Source organism: Strix aluco, chromosome 4 (genome assembly GCF_031877795.1).
Source record: "Strix aluco isolate bStrAlu1 chromosome 4, bStrAlu1.hap1, whole genome shotgun sequence".
NCBI classification, from domain to species: domain Eukaryota; kingdom Metazoa; phylum Chordata; class Aves; order Strigiformes; family Strigidae; genus Strix; species Strix aluco.
Window position 1 is genome coordinate 61,423,389 of NC_133934.1, and position 23,325 is coordinate 61,446,713.

At 40.3% G+C, this 23,325-nt stretch overlaps 1 protein-coding gene and 1 long non-coding RNA gene across 7 annotated transcripts in view; one reads left to right on the top strand and one right to left on the bottom strand.

The window, feature by feature from the left end:
* Positions 1 to 2,829: 2,829 nt before the first annotated feature.
* Positions 2,830 to 15,494, bottom strand: LOC141923026 (uncharacterized). Its single transcript, XR_012623164.1, has 3 exons — positions 15,359 to 15,494; positions 5,188 to 5,962; positions 2,830 to 3,284 (listed from the first exon to the last, which is right to left on the bottom strand). It is a non-coding gene; the product is annotated as an uncharacterized LOC141923026 (long non-coding RNA).
* Positions 15,104 to 23,325, top strand: part of TECRL (trans-2,3-enoyl-CoA reductase like) — a 75,213-nt gene continuing 66,991 nt past the window's right edge. For 2 of the 6 annotated variants that reach the window (XM_074823316.1, XM_074823315.1), the window contains exon 1: positions 15,104 to 15,415. In XM_074823316.1, the coding sequence (XP_074679417.1) occupies positions 15,182 to 15,415 (234 nt within the window). In that variant the 5' untranslated portion in view covers positions 15,104 to 15,181. The remainder of the gene's footprint in view (positions 15,416 to 23,325) is intronic. The other 4 variants (XM_074823319.1, XM_074823318.1, XM_074823314.1 and 1 more) reach the window with 3 other exon arrangements.

A 23,325-nucleotide genomic window follows, 5' to 3' on the forward strand; every position in this document is an offset into this window, starting at 1 on the left:
TCATTCAGACCAGAGAAAATACTTTGTTTTGTTAATAAAATTGCTTTTCATTAGCTTCCTAGAATGTAATTTTTTTAATAGGTAAATTAAAACCTTGCTTATTAATTGCAGTGCATACAAGTGCTATTGGCATTCTTTCAGTATACCCATGCCAAAGCTGTTGCTGGCCAGGATGTGACAAGGCAAAGGGAGAGATCTGACGTTGTATGAATCCATCTGGTCTGAGTGATCCTGATGGGAGATCTGACCACAAATCCCTCTTAATTACCTTCTGTGATTGCTTTCTGCTCTAATTGCTTTGTGAAAAGACAGAATGATTGTCTTTTTGATAAGCTGACATACTTTTTAGATTGAAACTGTGAAGGGTTTTTCTTTGGTGGAGGCTTCCACTTTAATAGACTAGGAGTGCCTACAAACTCAGCTTATCTCATTTTGGCTCAGTTCAGTTCAGCAACAAACAGCTGAGGAGTAACTTCATTAAACATGTGCTGTGTGGCAGGGGAACATTGCTTTGCCAAAATCTATACTTATTGTGAAGTATGTTATTTTAAAGAGGGAAAGCTAGGATTTCATTATACATTTATTCCCATAGTAAAGATAATTATATTTGTCTCTTATACAGCAACTTTCATGGAGTTTAATAAACATGAATTAAACCACTCTGCGAACAAAATTATAAATACCCATCTTTAAAAATCATCTCTCAAAATAGGCTTTTATTTGATATATGTATCTGTTGTTAATTGGACTGTGGGCTGAAAATGAAAGGCCAGATCTTGATCTTGGTTACCCACTAAGGAATGACAATAAATGTGCTGGGGCTAACAGATTTATGCAGATGTTTTCATAATAAAAGGCTTGTCTGCAAGTGTTAACGTTGGAATAGTGGCCTTGTGCTTCCCTCTCTGGTGACAGATATGCATGTTCACTGCTTGCAGAACAGGGTAGTAACTTGTATTAAGTCTAGTGGGAATCCTGTGCTACTGGAAGGCTTTTTGTAGCTGAAATCTAAGGTAGAGTTTCTGATTGCCTACAGCTTGACTGGATCCCTGCCTACCTTTTCTGAAAAGTCTGCTAATCCCAAAATTTAGGCCGTGCAGTGACTAAAGTGGATCAGAAAGCAGAGCTTTCATTCCTTGCAAGTTTCTGATGGTGGACGTAAAGAATGATATTCAGAGAACCCAACCTTAAGCACGCAACTCCACAGAAAAGGGCCTGATTTAGGTGCCTTGATTTACCATCTGTCCACTATGTGTGTAGGAAAGGTACAAAAAGCAGTTTCCTGTGCTGGATGGTATGAATAGCTGTATTTTATTCATTTCTAAGAGACTAAAATCTGAATGAGACGATAACTAAACCAAAATCTCTCTAAACCTTTTATCCCATAAAATGTTACTATCTTTTTAAGGTTTCAAAATACTCAATTTTAAGTTCTTCATTCAGATACTTTTAATGAAGGACATAAACATGTAAGTGTTCAACCAAAACCAAGTTTCTTGTGGTTGCTGCAGTTTCATTTCAGTTTGTGTTTTTTCTGAGCTCAGCCTCCAGGTCACTGTCCGCTGAGCCTCCTGAGGCCTTCAGTTTTTGGTAAGCTCCCTCTGGCCAAATGCCCAGTCCATGCTAATGCACTTGCTGTGATTTTCAAAATTCTGCCCAGATGGTCTTTTCCTCTGGAATAGTTTGTGATGCTCAATCTCCCATTTTCCTCAGGGAAGAAATATATAATTTAATTTGTAGGTTTCAGTAGTCTTACTAATGACTCTTGCTTGTTCTGTTGTTTTGAAGTAGTTACAGATGTTTCACTGGCACTTTTATATTGTCCTGTACTGTTTCCATCAGTTGTTGTATTTCAGGAGGGAAAGATGTAAACAGTACTTCAGCTTCTTTGAGACAAGGCTGACAGAGCTATTGCAATTGAGGCACATGCTGCTGAAGATTTTCCCTTTTTGTGCTGCATTTTGGGAGGGAGAGCTGGGAAAGTATATCCATGTGAGGAACTACTGATACCGAAATGCTTTCCTCTCAAAGTCCAGTGAGCATCAAGTAGGAAACCATTAACTTTTGGCTCAGAAGTTGCCCTTTAGCAATACACAGAACATTATTAAAATAACCTTTAAGGATTTTGCTGGTGAAGATGTCTGACTACTTCTTTATCAGCATCTCAGCAGTGCTAACTTAAGGCATGGGCCTGAGGAGCTCAGCCTGTCTCCTGATCCGACAGGTTCACAGGTCTGCACAGTGCACGACTGGCAATGAGTTCAGCCTGTGTGTCAGCTACAACAGGGGACCTGCTGGGCTCTGTGTGTGGTGTTCCTGGGGCCTCTGCTGTGCGTAAAAGAACTCTCACTTTGTTTGGGAGTGTTTTGAAAAGGTATGCTGCAGTACTTAACATACAATAACAAAAAATATAAAAGCAGAACAAGCAGAAGTTACTTCATCCTTACCTTCTGGTAAGCCATGCAAAAGCAAGATGGTTGCTATGTTCCTGTTCTGACAGATTCTTTTTTACCTTTGAGTGCTACAGCTGAAAACAGAAATGTTTTCTGGGAGAAACTTAAAGAGAAACTTCTTTTCTGGCCATATTCGTTAAAGCTGTATTTTTATTCTGGCTGAAAAACCCAGTATTTAAAAGTTTAAATGGGTGTTAGCCTGCTAAGGGAGTGCTCTGAAAGAAATATTTCAAGGTAGAGTTTGTGGTTCCCTCTATGTAGATAGTGCTGTGCTTAGCTTACAGGAAGCTGACACCAGTTGCCAGTCTGCTTTGCTCTAAGTACTGTGAATTCAGAGAAGAGCTGTGAATTCAAATATTCATTAGAAACCTGAGGCTTTGCAATATGTCAATATTTTTTAATTACTAAAATTGTATGCACCAACAGTTCACATTGCAGCTGGGTGCTCTAATAGCTAAACCTACAAAGAAAAACTGCAACAGTGATCAAGTCCCTTTAGTAGTTATCTTCTGTGTCTGTTCTTGGCTGTTGTGCTTTTGCATGCAAAATCAGTTTTTTTGAGAACAGAATGAAACTCCTAATTCCTCTGTATTAACAAGCAGCAACAGCAAAGCAGGTTCTTTATCTGTAAAGAAACTTGCAGGCACAGCCAGTTCCTCTGGGGCTGACCTAAAGCCAAGAGCTCTGGCACAAAGACCGCTAAACTGGATGGACTCAGATACAGCATCTGTGGTGCTTGTATGTGGTTTGCTCTCGGTGGAAAGTCGCAGCAGAAGGCAAGTTGGAGCGGGGTCTTTTGTATGGCAGTGATGACCACAGTTGTCTGCAGCTCTGAAGAGACAGAAAGAGACAGAGACTGTGAAAGTACAGTGTGGCTCTCACGCATGCATAGCGAGTAACCCTCATCAACTCACACCTCCCAGTCAGCACGATAGAGCAGTACACAAGGACTCTGTCTAAGTACATCTGCAGCAGTACATGGTTTGCCAAATGTCTGACAGCTTGAGGTCCTGGGCACATGGAAAAATAGCTGATGGTCTGGAAAGAAAAAGCAAAGCTATACCTCATTGCTTTTCAGATAGGACGCAGGACCAATTATTTAAGGCTGTAGAGGATGTTTAGCAACCTGTCTGATGGGAATGGGTCTCTTTGAATACAGACATACTTAAGTCTCATGATGTAAGATAGCAAAGGTAAGCCAGGGTTCTTGGGAGAGTTTCCCTATTTGTAAAAGAAAAAAAAATAATTTCTGTATCTCATCAGCTTGTGGAACTAGCAATAACTGCATCAAGTCCTGTTAGACAACTGTGGATTTTCCCTTTCCACTGGTAAAGTTCTAGCCCTGGATGATTGCAGATGTGATGCTGAATGTTCCTTCATTTCACCCTTATAAATGAGCAGCACCTTCAGCCTTTTAGGGTACTTCCTACAGTTGGGTATAGAGGGAGGACATTGTTTCTACCCAGGAGCTTTATTTTACAGCACTTTTGAAGCTGTCTGTGGATCTGAGTTGCCTTCTACAACGGGAAGTCCTGGTGAGGCATGCTGATATCTTACCTGTAATCCTCCAGCGTTGCTTCCCAGACTGTTAAATGTCATGGCTCTCCTTGTCACATCTATCTGTATGACCCTGCCCCCAGGATGGCTATGGAAATTTCAGGAATGCTTTACCGAGACAGTTGTCAGCCTACAAGCAGCATCAGTTTTGTTTTTTTTAAAGCAAAGATAATTCTGACAGCTGGATGTAACCACACAGTAGTTGTCCTGACATTGTTTGCAGGCTGGTCACAGTCATTCTTGACTAGGAGCTGTTAAACTGGAACTCAGACTCCAGAGGTGTTGAGTGATATGCTGTTGTCCTAACATGTCAAGCAACAAGTGTTGTCTTTTGGCAGCCTGAGCTTACATATCGGTTCCTGTCAAGGTTTTACAGTCTACTATGGTAACCATCTGCTCTGGCTTTGCTTGTCCTCGGAGCCAAACTACTTACCGCTGAGTTGTCACATGCTACCTAATATAAGCAGCAAGCCTCTCTCCTTTCTGATTTCCTACAGGACAAGGGAAGTCTGTGCATTGCAAACTTCACACAAATTAGTGCTTTCTTCCCTGCCAACTGTGCTGCACAGAAGCAAATTTTACTTTAAAATGCTTCTGTGCCAATGTTGGTGTGATAAAACAAAAACCATGAATAAATTGGGATGTGCCAGCAACAGACAGCCAGGTGGAAATACAAGTGTTTTACAAGAAGCCACAAAAGCAAGTCTGGAGCAAACACTACTATTTTTCTTGGAGCTCAAGTTTAAAATCCTGTTCTTCTCAAACTGTTCCAGGTTTCTGTGTGATATACTACCATTACATAGATGAAATGCACACTTGTTTGTTTGTGTCTGCACTTCTTTTTGGTGGTTAACAATGGAAGTGAGGGGAGGCCTGGAGCTCGCACAGGCTCCATCCTCTTGTGTGTGGCAGGATGCTCTGACACCATACTGAGATTCATCAACTTTATGTCTGCGGGCAGCTCACTTCCTCTATGGGTCAGTTCCTTCTCCTCAAAGTACAAACTTGTGGCATGGAGCATGAGAGCACAGGCCAGATCCTAAAAGGGACCCAAGTGCTGCAGCACTGCTCTGAGGCGTGCAGGACCTGGAGAGGTATTCAGAGTCCAGTGCTGAGCTACCAGAGTTACCCTGTACCTTGTGTAGGGGAGACAAGTGTCTCAGCATGGAGTACTTACCTGGATCTTGTCCTTTGAAGTTAAACAGGGACTCAAGAGCCTGATCTGCTGGGTGGTCTCCAAGAAGAGAGAGGTAGTCAGGAGGCAGGTCCTTCTGTGCCTGGTTTCTGGATCCTTACGATGTTTAGGCATGAGTGAAAGGGCTGGGTTGCTCAACTAGCTTGTGACAGCCAGCTCTCACGATTCAGCACGGCACACATGGATGTGCCACTGGGCTCTCCATGGAGCTACTATTTACCTTGATTCTGTCACTATCCTCCAGTCTGGCTGGATTTCCTGATAAAAAGCAGGTTTTATTTTGGGGTGTGTGGTGGCTCCAAGTGCTGTGAGGATGGCAGGTTTGATGAGGTGGTAATCTTGAGCACATGATCCTGCTAAATTGGAGGTAGCAAGTCAGTGACATCTTCACCTAAACTTGCTGCAAGCAGAACTGCCTGGCTGAGCACTGCTGCTCATGCTGGACCTGGCCCCAGCCCTAGCAGAAAAATGATCTGATCTCAGGTGAAACTTCTTTCTACTTCTGAAGTACAAATAAAGACTGGGTTTCTTGTTGTGCCTTAAATATAGATTTCCTGTACTGTTTTAAACAACACTAGTGAGGAGACCCTGGTCTCTGATGCAGTCTTGGCAGAAATAATGGTCAAAACATGAAACAGAAGGCACTAAATAGCCCAGGACAATACCCAAATTGGGGTAGGGTCATTTCTTCATCAAGGTCATTACTGACAGTGGTAGTAGTCTGGGGCAGATGATTTAGCTGTATAGGCAGAAGAGTCTAAACAGGAGAAAGAATTAGAAAAAAATAAGAGTACTTCAGTCTGAGCATACTTGCCTTTGTTTTTTAATTTTGCTCCATGGAAACATATTTCCAAACATTTCAAGCTTGAAAAAACCTGGCACTGAACAACAGTTCTAATGAAATAAAATCTTCTTTTGTTCACTTGTCTAATTCCAAGTTTTCAGGAATTCTGCTGTTTCTCAAAATCATTCTGCTTTGAGAGAAAGATGTCACAAGAATATTTTTTAGTCACAAAAAGAATGTAAAAAAAGACCAATCATTTTTCTTTTAGCTCAAGAATAATTTTCAGGCTGAGCCTGAATATTAAAAATGTCATACTAAATGGCAACTTTTCTGAAGACTTGGAAGTTTGTGAAAGAAGGAGGTTATGCTGACAGATGTTTCAGGAACCTAATTAATGAAGCCCTGAAATGAAAAAGACTGAGAACAATTTGGCTTCTTGCATGAGAAGAAATAACACATAACATTTCAAAAGTAATAAAAGACCAATCACCCCAAGAACTTCAGACAAAAAAGAAGGATTGTAAAACAGGAGTTAGATTTCTTTTTGTCATTGTAAACTTTTTTAACATATCTCTGGGTAGAACTGTCTGAAAGACCATGATTATATTTTGTGACAATTACTGAGGTTTCAGGATTTTTATACATTCTACATTAGCAAACAAAACCTTTTGAATATTTTTCTGTTGAAATAGCTCCTTTAGGAATCTGTGGGTGTTCTAGTCAAGGTTGTTCTTCCCTCCTACTGGTCAGAAATTATTAGAGAGATCAAATTGTTCTGAACCTCAAAATCTTTTCATCGGAATGGGTAAATCTTTTTAAGTGCTTCAGTGTCAATGAAAACTGTATATTTGAACAATGTTTTGTTTTCCTGAAACTATTCCAAGTGACTCCAACTTCATCTTGCACATAATAGTTTTGCACAAAAGAAAGATGCATTTAATCTCAGCTGTAAGAGCATGAATTTGCCAGTTCTGTACTGCTGCCATTTGTGAAAACTGGCTTTGCCTTACTGTATTTCTTTTCATCATCCTTACTTAGTGGTTGATCAGCTTCCGATAATGTGGTTACTTGATCTTACCCTGTGAAATTACAATCCATTATCTCATCAGGATATGTTCTTGGAGGGGGATTAAAAAAATGCTGTCAGTAATACATATACACTGTTGAAATTAAGTGAGGACATGAAGTAAGCTTACACTGCTGCAAAGTACATGGTATCAGCACCTGTCCTTCATTAATCTGCTCAGTCCTCTCTCTTTACACTGTGAAGTGGCATGATAACATAAAGCCACAACGAAATACATGGAAACTTTCTGCCTGTCCATGCTTTGAGGACTCTCATCCACCTAGATGTTGCCTTGTTGCTTGTTTTGCTGCTGAGCATGAGTATGGGTGCTGAGATTGACAGGGAGCCCATCCCAGTGGCTTTCCTCAAGTAAGCAATGGTGCATAAGAGTGCACAAAGCCTATTGTGAAACACTGCAATGAAGCCAAACATTTGGAAGCAAGTTTCTAACCTTTGTTAATTGAGGTGCTGTTTTATTGGGCAGAATTGATGATGCAGTAACAGGATGTCACAGCATATTGAGGCCGATGTATGGAAACACTTCTTGTCATTGAAAGGCAAAGGCTGCTTAAGGAAATGCTAAAGGAGGGTGAGTGTAACGCTGTAGGGAAAATTCTGCAGGTAAAGGTTAATGGAATTTTCCTTAAAAGTAGTTCTTGAACAAGTTTGGGTGGTCTGCTTTCTAATACTGATTTCTACTGTTTGCCTCAAAGGAACAATGGGGTACAAAGCATATTGTCTGTGTAAGGACTTAAACATGAAAAGTGTTAATCTCCCTGTCTGATTGTCTGGAAAATGCCAAGACTGTCTTAAAAATCACAGACTCTGTTTTGAAAAGTATCTTTGTTTCTAGACCTTGTGAGTTCAAGTTTTCAGACATTCCTCTATGTTTCTAAGGGCTACACATTTACCTAAGTGAAAATGAATAAGAAAATATGTAAGTTTTAAAAAAAAAGACATTTCACATAGCATTTCACATAGTCACGTACTTCCAAATGCCATGTATTTAGTGGAAAAGACCATCACAGGCCTCAAATAATGAGTTAATAACATCAGGAATAGCACAATTTTTGCGAAGCATTTGACACTGTCACGCATGACATCCTTGTCTGTAAATGGGAGAGACATGGATTTGATTGATGAACCACTCAGTGGGTAAGGAATTGGCTGGAGAGTCACACTCAAAGAGTTGCCATCAACAGCTTGATGTCCAAGTGGAGAGCAGTGACAAGTGGTGTTCCTCAGGGGTTGGTGTTGGGACCAGCGCTGTTTATTTAACATCTTTGTTGGAGACATGGACAGTGGGATCAAGTGCACCCTCAGCAAGTTTGCCAACAACACCAAGCTGTGTGGTGTGGTCGACACGCTGGAGGGAAGGGATGTACCATCCAGAGGGACCTGGACAGGCTTGAGAGGTGGGCTTGTGCAAACCTCATGAAGTTCAGCAAGGCCAAGTGCAAGGTCCTGCATGTGGGTTGAGGCAATCCCAAGCACAAATACAGGCTGGGCCATGAGTGGATTGAGAGCAGCCCTGCAGAGAAGGACTTGGGGTATTAGTGGATGGAAGACTGACTATGAGCCAGCAATGGGCGCTCACAGCCCAGAAAGCCAACGGTATCCTGGGCTGTGTCAAGAGAAGTGTGGGCAGCAGGTCAAGGGAGGGGATTCTCCCCTTCTACTCTGCTCTGGTGTGACCCCACCTGCAGTCCTGTGTCCAGCTCTGAGGCCCCCAACATAAGAAAGACATGGACCTGCTCAAGCCAGTCCAGAGGAGGCCACAAAGATGATCAGGGGGCTGGAGCACCTCCCTTATGAGGACAGGCTGAGAGAGTTGGGGTTGTTCAGTCTGAAGAAGAGAAGGCTCTGGGGAGACCATATAGCAGCCTTCCAGTACTTAAAGGGGGCCTGCAGGAAAGATGGGGAGGGACTCTATATCAGGGAGTGTAGTGATAGGACAAGGGGTAATGGTTTTAAACTGAAAGAGGGTAGATTTAGATTTGATAGAAGGAAGAAATCCTTTACTGTGAAGGTGGTGAGATGCTGGAACAGGTTGCCCAGAGAAGCTGAGGCTGCCCCCTCCCTGGAAGTGTTCAAGGTCAGGTTGGACGGGGCTTTGAGCAACCCGGTCTAGTGGAAGGTGTCCCTGCCCATGGCAGGGGAGGTTGGAACTAGATGGTCTTTAAGGTCCCTTCCAACCCAAACCATTCTATGATTCTACGATTCTATAATTTAAACAAGAACTGAAAATTCTCAGCTGCACATCTGTAAATATGTTATTTATTCTCAATAACATTAAAAGATTGATTTAGCAGGTCACCTACAAAGATTCCTTTGGGCCTCTTCATCACCAGGAGCATCTCCTCAGGCTCCTTCTATGTTGCATTTCAACAGCTGTCTTTTATAATATATCCTGACTGTCATCAGATTTGGGCTCTGTATCACGCTGTACTTATTTTGGTAGAGAAGTAGGTGTGTGTTTGTGTGCGACAGGGGCTGGGGGTGGAGGTTTCACTTTCTACTTCTAGCAGATAGAATTACTGTGCCTGTCTGTTGGCTTTGTTTATTTCTCTTATATCTCTTGTGGATATCTGTGGGGGATAAAATAAGCATCGGCTTTGGATTTGATTTGCACTGTGAGTTTGCTTCTAATTTGCACCACCCACACCAAAGCTTAAAGTCAACATTTCAGTTTTCAAAGCCAGAAGGATAAAGCTAGGCTATTAGAGTGAGATTTTAAACAGCTGGCAGTGATAGTCAGTGGTAAAAACTTCTCCTTCAGGGACAAGGTGGGCACTAGAGATCTCTGGACCCTGCTTGCTAGCTGTTCCCTGGACTGTCCCTTCTCATACCCTCTGAAGGATGTGGTTTGAGGCTTGTGGCTTTTGGCTGTGTAATTTTCCACTGCGCAGCTCACAGGGTTAAAAAGGCTGTCATCCTTTGCTGAGGAGCCCTGCCAGTGTAGCTGAAGGGGAGGAACATGGATGTATATCACTCTTGCTCTGTCCCTTAGCACAGATGAGGTCTAGTTCTGACTTCAGCATTATTTAAAATATCTTTACGATTGTTTTGTGTTACAGAGTCAGTGCGCTCTCCTTCTGTGCCTTTCTATCCTATCCATTACTTATTTGTTAAGAGATTTAGCTTCAAGAGAGAAAATTAAAGTACCCAAGTAGTTTTAGTAGTAATGCCGTGGACCAGATTCTAAGTGGCTTTTTGTGTGTATGCACATGTAGATAGAATGCTTTAAATTGATTTTGAGGCTGCTAAGGGTAGGCATGTGCAGGCAAAGAAATCCCAGAGGTCTATTATGCAGATTTTTTCTTTTATTTTTTTTACCATGCAGCCTTTATAAACAGTATTTGGGAATAACAGTATCAAATTTCACATACTATACACTGCAATCTTAGGTCTATGTTCTTCATTTCTAACAGCTGGGCTCACATGCTTCAATTTCTGCTATGCTTCAGAAATGCATTCTAGTTGTTACTAATATTATATGGATAACAGAATCAAACCAAATATTTGACAGCATTAGCCCCCAAAATAAACTGGTAAACCTGTTCCTAAACTCTCAGCCAGATGAAGCCAGGAGCCAGACAAACAAATATTGTCAGTGTTTTTCCAAATGAGTACACGATATTAGGTTCTTAAATCCTTCCTTGGACAGCTCAGTAAAAAGAGACTGAAAGCACAGCTACACTCCTGCCTGTCTCTGGAAAACATTAAATCCAAGATTGAAATGGGGAGATGTGGAGGAGCGCTGATTAGATCAAGCACAGTACCAGGCGTATGGGCTGCACAGATACTGAACAAGGGTGGTGAGGCCATGGGGCGTGGTACGTACCACCTGAACATATTGGTTCAGACCTCCTTTAGCAAGGGGATCTCACTGCTTGTTTGTAACACAGTTGAGCACTTGGTCTCAGCGTCTCTTTCCTCAGGAAAAAGAATGGCAGAATCTCCAAAAATGGGACACTGAAATGAGTATGTGTGACCTTGGGATATCTGCTTTGCTTTAGGCTGCATAGCCTGTGGTACCAAATTCTACATACTTTGGGCTCTGGAGTCTTGTGTCCTGGGGACATTGTTCAGTTTTTTGGCATCACTAAGCTGGTGAGAAAGGAATAACCCTGCTTCCACCAAGCATTCAAAGTGCGTGGGATAAAAAGTGATGTGTGAGGGGCTGCTGACAAGCATCTGGACTGACAGAAGTGACCCTCTGCTGCTGACTTAACAGTTGACATTCTGCAGACTGAAAGGAGGTGAACAGTTCTTCGGGGAAGGATGAGTAGAAAACATGACCAAAGATTAAAAGGAACTTCAGAAGCACCTTAAAGCCCCAGCTGAGATCTTGAGAAATCCCTTTGTGTGAGGCTGTCTGCAAAATGCACAGTGCAAGAGAGCCTCATGCAGAGAAGGCATGTGGAAGGGGAAGGGAAAAGCCTGAAAAACAGCAGTTCCTTAACACCTCACAGGAAATCAGTGTCATGAGCAGAAACTGAATGCTAAGTTGTAGTCCCTGCCCAGTGCTTTGTTACCTGTTTTGTCATGACCTGCACAGGTTGATGCTTGTTTCAGGATACTGTATTAGAAGAGTGCAAAAAGTCCACTACAGGTGTTGCTTTTGTTGTGAAAATACCAGCAGTTCAGTTAACCAGGAATAATGGCCGTGCTGCATGCTTTAGGGGCAGGCATTCCCTCCCTCCTGGAAAAAGTGTCTTTCAGAAGGATGGCTTAACAAAATGCCTGCCTGTCTGCAAAACGGCTCATGTCAGCCAAGTGAGGAGAGGAGGTAGAGCCACAGTTTGAGAAGAGTTATGCCCATTCTTGTGGCCCCTCAAAAATATTGGCCCCTTATATGGCAGGAAATTCAGTGTGAGTTGAAGCTGTCAGAGATGATTTAATTCTTGCTGAGTGCTCTTTGACTCCTCTGAGTCCCAGAATGAAGCTGAGGTCAGGGACTTGGTGACTGCTGGCTACTAGCCCTGACACAGCTCCGGGAACAGCAGCTTGTACCCATGTAATATGGATCAATAAATCTCACCATAGGACTGATCGCTTGTGCCCATGTGCTGAGAATCTCCATCTCCAGTGTTAGGGATTGAGATGAGGTACATATAACTGCATTGAAAGGGAAGATGTGCCTTTTGTCCAGTAATTAATGTTTCTCTTCTGTATGCACTTCTACATACAACGGGCTGAATTACTTCATATTGAGCCAGAACATCCAAACCTGTTGATGTCATTTTAAGCAAGTGCAGCACTTGTCACATTAATGGCAAAATCTTCACTGCTTTTATGCATCTCCCTTTCAGAGCTTAGGTTATCAGTGCTAACTCTATCCATGATTATTTTTGGTGGAGTAGCTCTCACCCACCTTATATGCAAGTAATATGGTTGCTGTAAACATGGTGCTGCAGTCTAATCCTAATTTAATTTAATACAGTGAGGAAGGGGCCGGTCACCTTCAGGGAAGCCCTGCTAGTTTATGCCAGCAAAGTATTTGGCTCTATAAAGATTGTTGTGTGTATAAATCTTGAAATTGCATACGATTAGTTTAGACTGAAAAAGTATAAAAATATTTTTGTAAGCATTTTCCTGGAATTGGTTCAGAATTCAAGTATTCCTTGGTCAGTAATAAAATTCTGAAAATGTAAATGTCTGCATTAAATCAAAAGCTTTTTTTCAGAAGCAGCAGCTCAGATGTTAGCATTTTAAATAACATTATACCCACAGTAATGACTGTAACACCAGTTCCTTATATACACAGAAATTAGCCATGATGATCAATATTATTCTTTATTGCTTTTGAATTGAAATAAATTTAGAAATTTATTAATATATATGCTATTACAGCTCACTGATTCATAGATTTTACAGCTGAAAGGGGATATATCAGTTTGTCTCATCTTTTGCACAGCAGTTTATACAGTTTCCTTACAGTAGTCTGTTCAGATAAGTGTATCTCACACTTGGAATTTAGGACCTGTGTGTTCTGTGGTCTTTACCTGGCTGTTTTTAGCAAGCTCCTTACAGTTAGCCAATGATTTGTTTCTCTGTGTTCTGACTAGCTCATACCAGAATTTCTGCTTGCTGTATTGACTCCACCAAGGTGTCAGTTCCTTGCATACCTTTCATCTAAACTCAGAGACAGATGTACTTCTTTGATCACAGTATCATCTTGTTCATGTCTAACAATTTTTTTCTTTAGATGCTGACTTGTTTTGCATCAATGGCAAAACACTAACTGATTTCAGAATAGCCAAAATTAAATCGTTATTTGATTAGGTGACCACTATTGTTATACATCTGCATAACAGTCAGAGCGAGCTTTCCTATAACAAATCCAGTGAAGGCATTCAAAGGCTTCATGACTATCAACAAGTAACAGGGACTTCTCTCTCAGACCTTAGCTACAAAGAAGTTTGACATGTCATATGGACATAAAGCATCATAGTTATGAGGTGGGGTTAGCCTCTTTAGTCAGAACAACTGGCTAAAGAATCATATATAAATTAGACCAGCTCTTGGCATTGCAAGTATTTTGTAATTTCAAATGCCCAGTCCTGTTACCACTGAGCTCAGACCTGTCCATGAGTTCAGCCCCTGCTAATTTGCTGTTTCCTTCTCTTATGTCTTTTCCATGTCTATAAACAGAACGCATTTTATGCATGCAGGCTTGATTCTCCAGAACTTAAGCACATATACAACTTGATGTAGCATGGATTATTCCTTCAACAGCAACTAGATAACTCATGAAGATGACCATATCTGTGAATATTGTCAGGAGAGGAGCTTTAGTTTGGAAATTGACTTCCTTTGGGGGTCCCCCTCACTCTTAATTCTTGCAACAACTAATCAATGAGTTTTTCCATTATTTCACAGAGCTTCTTGACATGTGTTACTAGACAAGATCTGGTGACCACTAAATTTTCTGTAAGTTATAGCAGAATCAAAGAAAAGAGACCTGTTCTGTTTCCACCCTGCCTCCCAGAGGGTGTATTAGTTGTGGTCCCTTGTGGAAGGTTTTTTTCACTTAAATTTCCTTAGTGTAACAAACCTATATAATTTTTGTAATAGTTATTGTGGTTGCCCTGAGGTTCTACCATGTAGAAATGTATTCAGAACTTACTCTGTGTTTCTCCTGGAAAGAGCTGTCTGCAGAAATCTGTGGTGCCCTTCTAACACACTAATCCTAGGCAGTCCAGGGAAATCTAGGGAGAATCTCAGGGTGGAAAAGTGCTGCTAGTTCTATTAAATCAAAAGTCATACAAGGAAAAGTGAAGTTTAAACAAGGCTTGGGGAAGCAGTTTTAGAGAAAAAATGTTGTTTTAAGTAATCCTTATTTTTATCATTAAGGCTAGTTTTGTTTTGCTGCAGACTTTCATTGTGAAAATTAATGGTCAGGAAAGAATAAGAAAATAGTAAAATGATCCAAGCCCTGAATTACTGCCTTTATGGTTATAATTTCCTTTACTTCAGTTGAGTTCCCCTGGCAGAGCTGCAAGGAAAGCTCTACCCCATTAAATAACAGAGTTCATAGTACTAAATACAAGCACGTATGAGATCATCTCTATATTTGCAAGTAACCCCTAAACTTTGGTGATGAACTCCTGGCATTTTGTTAGCAAATATTTCTAGAATAGATGACATCTGACATAATCTTGTACATACATGCTAAGGGTGCATACATAAACACACACCTGTATGTATATACACACACCTACACATATGAGTATATGTGGACACTTTTAAACATCTGTCTCAGTAGATAACAGTGGAATCTGCTGCATTCATTTGAATCCTTTGGGGCTCTGGAATTTCAGGATCTGCTGCCTTCTAATAGAGGAAACTCTAGTTCTGTTGTTTCAAATGCTAGTTTAAAGAAAAAGAAAATAAAAGCAGCAGCAATACAGCACATCACAATAGCGGGTTAAATATAGACATGGATTACAGAGCCATTGTTTTCACTCCTGCTAAATAAGACAGTAGTCTTAAAATGGAATGCCACTTGACCTTTCATGTCTCGTCAGTCTGTGATTGTATTTAACTGATGCAGGGAGGAAACATTTTCCCCCTGGATCTGTCCCCTGTTGATATGACAGTTGCTACTGCTGGGTCACACCATGCACAGGAGGCAGAAACCCAGTGCTCCAGAACACAAGAGGGATCTTGCAGCTCATGGAGGAGCTCTGTCCATGTCCCACAATGACACACGCTCTTTTTTCAACTTCTCTCAGCTTGTGCTCTCTGCTGGCCATCTCAAATCACCACCAGTACTCAAACATTCAAAAATCACTTACTTTGAAGTGGAAATTCTTGATGTACAAAGCAAGAAGCAGATCTGCATTGTGGACAAGGTGAGTGTATTTTTCCAGCATGCTGGGGATGTGCCTGGTTCACACGGTGCCAGTTCAGGGACTCTGTTTTCACTCTGTTGTGGACTTACTCTGTAATAGAAATACTTTCCTTTTCTCTGGGAGATACTCAGAACTCTTTGTTAGTGACAATCCTTGGCTGTTTTCCAACACTGGTTTCTTTTAGAACTCCTGGCTGCTCTGTGGACTCAAGATATGTCAGGCTGTCTCTTGACACTTAGATTACAAGTGTTTATTTCAGAATATGATAGTTAAATGTCTGCTTCAGAATGGATATTCAGTTTTAATACAATTGCAAAGCTTAGCATCTCTGCAATGCTGGGGGTTCTTGCTGGTATCTAAATGTACTCAGCTGTGCCCTTACTTAGCAGATTGGGCAGGAACCTGGCAATTTTTAAAATTTTTAATTTTTAAACAAAGGGTCTTAGCTAAAAGAGGCTTTTTTTTTGCTTTATAATGTGAATTAAAAATATAAAATACAGTCAAATTGTATAAGTAGTATGAGAGGACTGGGTAGAAAGGAAGTTTACAACACAGTAAACAACAGCTGAAAACATGCTTCATAAATATTTTCATCACAGTTTTTGTGATTCATTGTCCCTCAGCAGAAGAGCTGGTCTCTTGAGTGCCATGGAAATGGGAATCCTAATCTATTTAGACCATAGGATTTTTCAGTAGCATAGTAGAGTTTTGAGACTTACTGTTTTGATAGAAGAAAAAAAAAATTCCCTTATCCTCACTGGTAACAGCTGGAACTGGTGGATAAGTTTGCTTCAAATGTTTTAATTTAATGCCTTTGAAATATGCAGGGTGGAATACTACCAGATTTCTAGTGTTCTTGATCATTTAAAGGGTGTTTTTTCAATTTATATGCCTAAAGGTAAATGTCTCATTTGTTCATTCTTAATGGGGCAAAATAAAAGGGGAAACATGTACAAAATGGTCAAATATGATGACTATTAATACAAGCATTATCATTAGAACTTGTATTATTTAATTTACTGAGTGATATTTACACAGTTATTAAAAAGTTATCTAAATACTATACTGAGTAAGGTTTTGATCCAAAAAAGACTTGAGTCTGTTTGTCATCTTAAGCTTTCCTATAATGTCATTAAAAGAAATATATTAACAGAAACAGAATTAGGTGAAGAGCCGTATTTCAGGAATCCTTCCACAATGCATGGAAGAACTGTAGTCTGCTAGGATAATGGCAGACTCGTGTGTTAATCTTTATTTTGAATTTTGATGACCCTGAACATTTTCTGCGCTTTCTCCAAATCATGGACTCTGCCCCTGTAGTGGTGGAAAGAGAGTTATGAGTGGTGATTGCAAAGTACTCTCTATATAGAGGTAAAATACACACAGAGGAGTAATAACGACTGTAAACTGGAAGCGTCTGCTCAAAAATCTATGTTCAATTTACACAGCCATGACCAGCAGTATGGACTTTTTTTTGGCACAGAACCAATGGATTGGTGTAAGTATAGTGCAAGGCTGAATTTCCAAGGCTGCCTAAAGAATTTGGCTTTTGAATGCACGTTCACCTGGCTAAGTCTCTTAATTTGCTGTGATAAACCCTTCCTAAGGCAACCCTGAAAGTCAGAAGTTGAGTTCCTTACTTCCGTGTTAGTACTGGTGAACTTCATTTCAGTTTGTTATTAGAGCAAACAAGAGACTATTTTACTGGATTATGCATCGTCTTCTGCTTAATTAAATATTACATTGATATAGACCCAACACGACACTTCTAATGCCTGTTTTCTGTTTGTAAGATAATTATGATTAGCTTCATTTCTCGAGGTTGCATGTAATTATTACTTGTCAGGATTTATAATAGGAGAGAATAGGAACCATAGATTTTAAAATGTATGTATTGATACTCTTGCTGCATATTGTTAGTAGTTCAGACTATTATGATTTATCAGATACATTTGTAATATTCTCAGATTAATAAATCTAAAGGGACAAACTATATTATAATGGCAGAGAGAAGACCTCTTTCTTTATCTACGTAATAGAAACTCAGGCAGAGTGATTAGATAATTAATGCTATGTGGTTAAATACCAGTCACTGCTTCCAGAGGGTTAGTTTCTATGAGACTCTTGCATATGCATATGAATACTATTCAGATTAGTGGGAGCTCTGTAAAGTCTGCAAAATGATGATACATCTAACTAGTTTTGGTATTTAGAAAGAGAAGATGTCTTGTGCTGAATGTAGTGTCAGGGATTTAGAAGAGGTGTGTTCGGCTGTGTTATCCTGAGCAATCAATTGACATCAATAGGCTTTGGATCCAGAATAAGTAACTGTGAATTAATTCTCCATCTGTAAAATGAAAATAATATTATTTCCTTTGCTTTTCTTATCCATCTTATACTTTGGGGAAGGATCAGTCACTTATATTAAGTGAACCGTGTGGTCACTATAAGGTAATTGGTTTAAAGGAACAGAATAAATATATTATTTGCCTGCTTTTTAAGCCTGTCAGATACATTCACATTGTACTGCAGGCTTTTCCACAGTCAGGAAGGAAAGGCAGGAAAAAAAATATTGAAAGACAGTAGTAGAAGAGGAAAACCCCAGACATTTTGTCCTGTAGTCGTCCCCTCGAGGAGCTGGGTCTTGAAGAAGAATACCTAATCTTGCAAAACTTGAAGTAAACTCACAAGAGTCAGCAACACTGGCAGTTCATTTTGCACATGCATACTTCGAGTGCAAAATTCTTTATAGGAGTATAATTTCTTTTATTTAGTATTGCCAACCTGCTCTGGGGAGTTTCGCTGCTGTGGATATGACATTATGCAAGTGGTTTGGTGCACACGAGCTTTTCCAGCGAGTTACTTAAAGAATTTAAAAGAGAAATAATAAGTGTGAGATCTTTTTCCCCAGATTTGCTCTTGGTACAGAAATTATTTCTGAGGTGAGATGTCATGGAGAAGAGGCTTCAGATTTTGGGGATGGGGAAAGAAGGGAGGAAACACAAACTTGTCTCTAAATTTTTTTTCCACTTATTCTATAAAATGTCCCCAAACTAATTCTGTCAGGACAGCAGGCACCAGTGATTTATAGACAAAAGAAGGCTACCTTTGACAGTTGGAAAAAGGCTTCAAAAAGGAGTTAGTAGGGAAAGCTAATTTAAACCTGGCCTTAAAAGCAGTATCTAAATGCTCGGAGGAGGTACCCTGTGAGCAGAGGTATCCATACTCTGAAGTGATGGCAGGAAGGGGACAAAAGGCACCGAAGTTTTGAGGAGATGTACAAGCAGCCTCCTGCTCTTGTGTGCTGCCCATGAGAGGGCAAGAGTCCAGATGTGAGGGTCAGTCTGAATGATGGAGTCCTGGGTCTGTCTTCCTTCCCTGCTCCCCAGGGGAGGCAAGCCTGTGTCCTCACGCACAGCATGGCTCGGCTGTACACAGAGCATCTTGCCTGACCTCAGATTCCTCTATGGCCTAGGAGAGGATTTCTCAGAACAGAAAGGTGTTTACCCAAGCAGGCAAAGGCCTTAAAAGAGCTGGTGGTTGAAAGCCACAATTAGGGAAATATAGTCAAGAAAATTGTCCCATATTTTGGGGTGATCAAAGGGTGATAAGTAACAGTTGGGTATCTTGTGGGTGAACCTTCAGTCTCTTCAATATGCAAATCAATACTGCATTTTTTTTAAGATGTTCTGTAGTTGAAACATGAGTCATACAGGCTTCTTGCTCAAGGAGTGAAAAAAGTATTCATCAAGAAATAAATCACTTCTTTGGACAGTGTAAAGCAGCAGGTGAGCCTAGATGATCACAAGTCCCTTTTTGCCTCACAATTTATTAATTTATTTCTATGAATGAAATTCCCGTCTATCTGTAAAGAGGAGAGGGCATGTAGTTAGTGATTTCTTGTTAGAAATATTTTCAATGAAGAGTCCCAAAATGTCTAAGGATTTTGGCTCCCATATTACTTCCAAAAACCTATAGAAAACAGAACATGCAAAATTCATCAAGTCTTAAAAACAAAAGAAAATAATTCCTTTTTGTATTTTTTTACGAATAATCCACATTTGTCATCGTCAGCCACAACTTATAAAAAATACATAGCTATTCAAAAACTGTTTTACTTGTACATTATTCCAAAAGCCTGATGTAGGTTAGTTTTAAAGTTATCGATGTGCAGTGATTTGATTTATAAATGCCGTTAAGGCAACTCATAACTGTTTCTGTTGTAGCATTCATTGTATAATATTTTTTCTTCAAATTAACTTGTAGTAAAATGTATTTTCCCCCAAACATAGTGCAATGTAATTAATTTTGCATGAGTTGCTTTTAAGGCAGAAAGTGTTACTCAATATAGTTTTTACAGAATAAATCACCTTTGGGGAAACCACCAGAGAAAGCTTTTTCCCATCAAAAGCCTCAGAGCTCAGTAGTTTCATGCTATATTTTGCAAGTTAAGCTATAAGCAGAGGTGTGAGCTCAGGTTTTGGCTGCTATGCAGTGGCCCTCCTTTCCAGAAAGCTTTTTAAGGCCTACAGAAGAAAGCTTGCTTCCTAAGGTGTGCAGGGAAGCGCCTCTTTTCTTGGTGTGCTGCAAAGATGATGGAAGCTACTTTTCTACTGTTCCTTAAACCAGCCCTCCATGTACCCAGTGCCCTCTCCCACTGAAATCTCTTTGGACATCCCAGTTACTGATAGTTAAATGTTTGTGGTTCACAATATATATTGCAGAAACATTTAACTATGTTTGTGAGTGTACACATACTGTGCAATGCCTACAATGAAAGTCATGTGAACATTGTTATTTTTCTTAAAGGATCCTTTTGTAGGGCCTGTCCTCTTGTTACATGTTTTTGTCGTGGCCAGCACAACACAAGTCTATGCATCAATCCAGTCACTTACGTTAAATATTACACAGTACATGTATTACTGCCTCTTTTGCCAAAGATGAATTAGGACTTGCTCTGATTGTTCTGAAAGGCTTGTCTGTCTCTGAAGGAGTTCACAAGCATTTTTGTTTGTAAAGCACCTAAACCAATGGTGTCCTTGTATCTGCACACTATGGCTTAACACTGTATATTGGATTTATACTGACATGACAGCAAAATCAGATACATGCAGAAATGGTATCTCCAGTATCAGAAATCTATTACTCTCACCTGTGTGTTGCTGCTCTGTCACAGAAAGTGAGCAGCCAAGAAGAACAGTCATCACCAGCTCTCTTTTGCATAGTCATCTCCAGCAAATAAAAATAACTTCTCACATCAGGACTTGGAGGTTAGACATACTGCATTCATTTTAGGTAAGCAAATGCAATCGGTAAAGTAGGCAATGAAACTGTGTAAAGGAACTCTCTGCAGTGCCAGGACATTGCTTTTTACATCAGACTCTCCTCAGTTGTCTCATTCTAGGGAAGTATAGTAAAGAAGTCTTCTCCCAGGAAAGAGGTTAATATTTTCATTGCCTTGTATAGGTTTTTTCCCCTTAAACTTGCAATTATAACATTGCACTTCACAGGACTCTACATTCTTCCTTGTGGAGAATGAGCAGAACCTGTGCACTTCCACAGCGGCCTCATTTCATGCATAGGACTTTTAGGATCATCATCTTTGTCATTCAAACAATCTATCATCAGAGATGTCCTGCCTCTGATGCCAAAGATGCCCAAAGGGGTTGAATAACCAGCTATGTCAAAGGAGGGGGCTTCCATGGTTAAGACCACACATGGATGCTGAGTCCCACAAATTGGGGATTCCCACAGCAATATGGGTGAAGGAACAGGACACAAAACTAGCTTGGATGTACGCTCATTGCTGTGCAAGTCCTCTTTTTTCCTTCCTTTTGGAAGTCTGTTTTGTGTCTTTTACTGTATGTTTTCACAGCATCCAGCACAACAGGGATCTGGTCCCTGCTGGGAGGCACTGCAAGAAAATACATTACGTTTACAAACATTTTATAAAATCTGTGTTTTCTTGCCTGTAAGAATTGAATCTTATGCCTACCCCCCAGTGCTGGAGGTGATGACAGTAGTATTTTCTTCCTCAGTTATTAGTTACACTTGGTAAAGTAAGTAAACATATTCAAATTCTGTTGAAGCAACGCATTACACTCATTTCTTCCTGCTTTACTAGAAATTCACATCATTTTAATGTCAATATAGCTACAGATAGTTTCAGATTAAAAGAGGCAACTAGACATATTAATTTCTGCTTGCTCTTTGCTGTCACCATTCTTGTTTCAATATGGCTTTTTAAATGGAATACCTGGAGAAATGGCCTTTGATTTATCTAGAAGCGGAAGATGGGGGAGGGGAGAAGCTGGTAACTTTAGGGCATTTAGCATTTGTAAAGGGATAATTTAAAGAATTACAGAAGCTACTACAGAAGACTAATGCTTCAGATGATGCTACTTTTCAAAGCTTGGAAGTGCCTTTAAATGACAGGTTTTATACATCTCTTATTTTAGATAGAAAAGTCAAAGCCTGGGGGAAAGGAAGAAAGACTGAAATGTAATAAATGATCCAAAAACTTAAAGCTTAATTCAAAGTTCAGTGAAAACTAAGAGAATGAATTCTTGAGACACCAGTGGTGCTCCAGCTCTTCATGAACATATGCCATTCTGGCCAACAGTAAAAACCAGCTATGCTACCAGAGCAGTGAATACTGCCAGAAGTGTGTCTGTAGAGACAGATTCCCAGCCAGTGTGAAAATGTCCTCTTTCCCAACAAAGTTATGACATTTTACCCCAGCTGCACATTTGCCTTATTGCATCAAAGATAATGCACAGTTTATTGCAAATTATGAATGTACTGGAGCAATATAAGACCATAGGGAGCTGTAGGTGTTTTATTAGTCTAATAGTTAATCAGCACAACCCATGATGGAAATTTAGGTGTATAATGGCATCTCATACAGGCATTATTGTAGCATTAAAATACTTCTGCCCATGATTTATTGATCCATCAGAGTGTGCTTCAGGTTCTTTCTGAAATCAGACCTGTGATTCTGTATAAAATACCTGAGCCATGTAGTAATGGATTTATAAATATCAGTATATATTAATGCTATCTTTATAACATATCTGCCTATGTTTAAACAATTTTGGATTTTCAAAGTCCTTAAAATGCAAGCTTTCCTTTTTTAATATGTACAGCTCTTGTGTTACAAGAGGACAAATTGTGGCAGTCAGAGAATCTGTACCAGAAATACAGCAAGCATTTCTTCATTGCGCTTGGTATTGTGATAAGTACTCAGATTTCTGACTGACCTGATGATGTCTAATTGTTCTCATGTATCACCCTCTTTTCCCATTCCTTTCTGCTTCTCACCTTCATACTTGCCTTCATGGACCAAAGGGGGCTTGCTGTCTCTCCATCTTTCCCTGCCTGCTCTCCAGCATACCTTTGGACCTACTGGCAAAATTTAAATACATCTGAAAGAGAGAGAGAGGAAAAAAAAAAAGGCTCAGAAAATTACTCAGGTCCTGCTTGTCTAATGGAAGCTGGTGGCTAGGTAGCATAGTGCTTCAGAGCAGGGAGCACAGGCAGAGCGCAGCCTTCACCCCTGCTGTGCCACAAGCCAGCTCTCAGCTCAACATTCGCATTCTGAGGGGGCAATCAACAAGTGCATGGCAGGCAAACAGCCCCAGCTTCTTGCCCAGTAGAAATGTCATAGGAGACAGGGAAGGGTTATGGGGCAGCTGGAAAAGGCTTTGAGATCCTTTATTAGAAAGTAAGGTTTTATCAGCCCTGCTACTCATAGAACCACTTGTTTTGCCAATACATGTTCTCCTGTGAATTTTCTTTTGAGTTGGTTGATCCCACTCTTAATTTTGTTTTCGTACAGTCCCCCAGATGGTTTGTGACCATCCTGTGCTAAGTATTGGTTGAGTTTCTTGGGTGCACTGCTTGATTTTAAA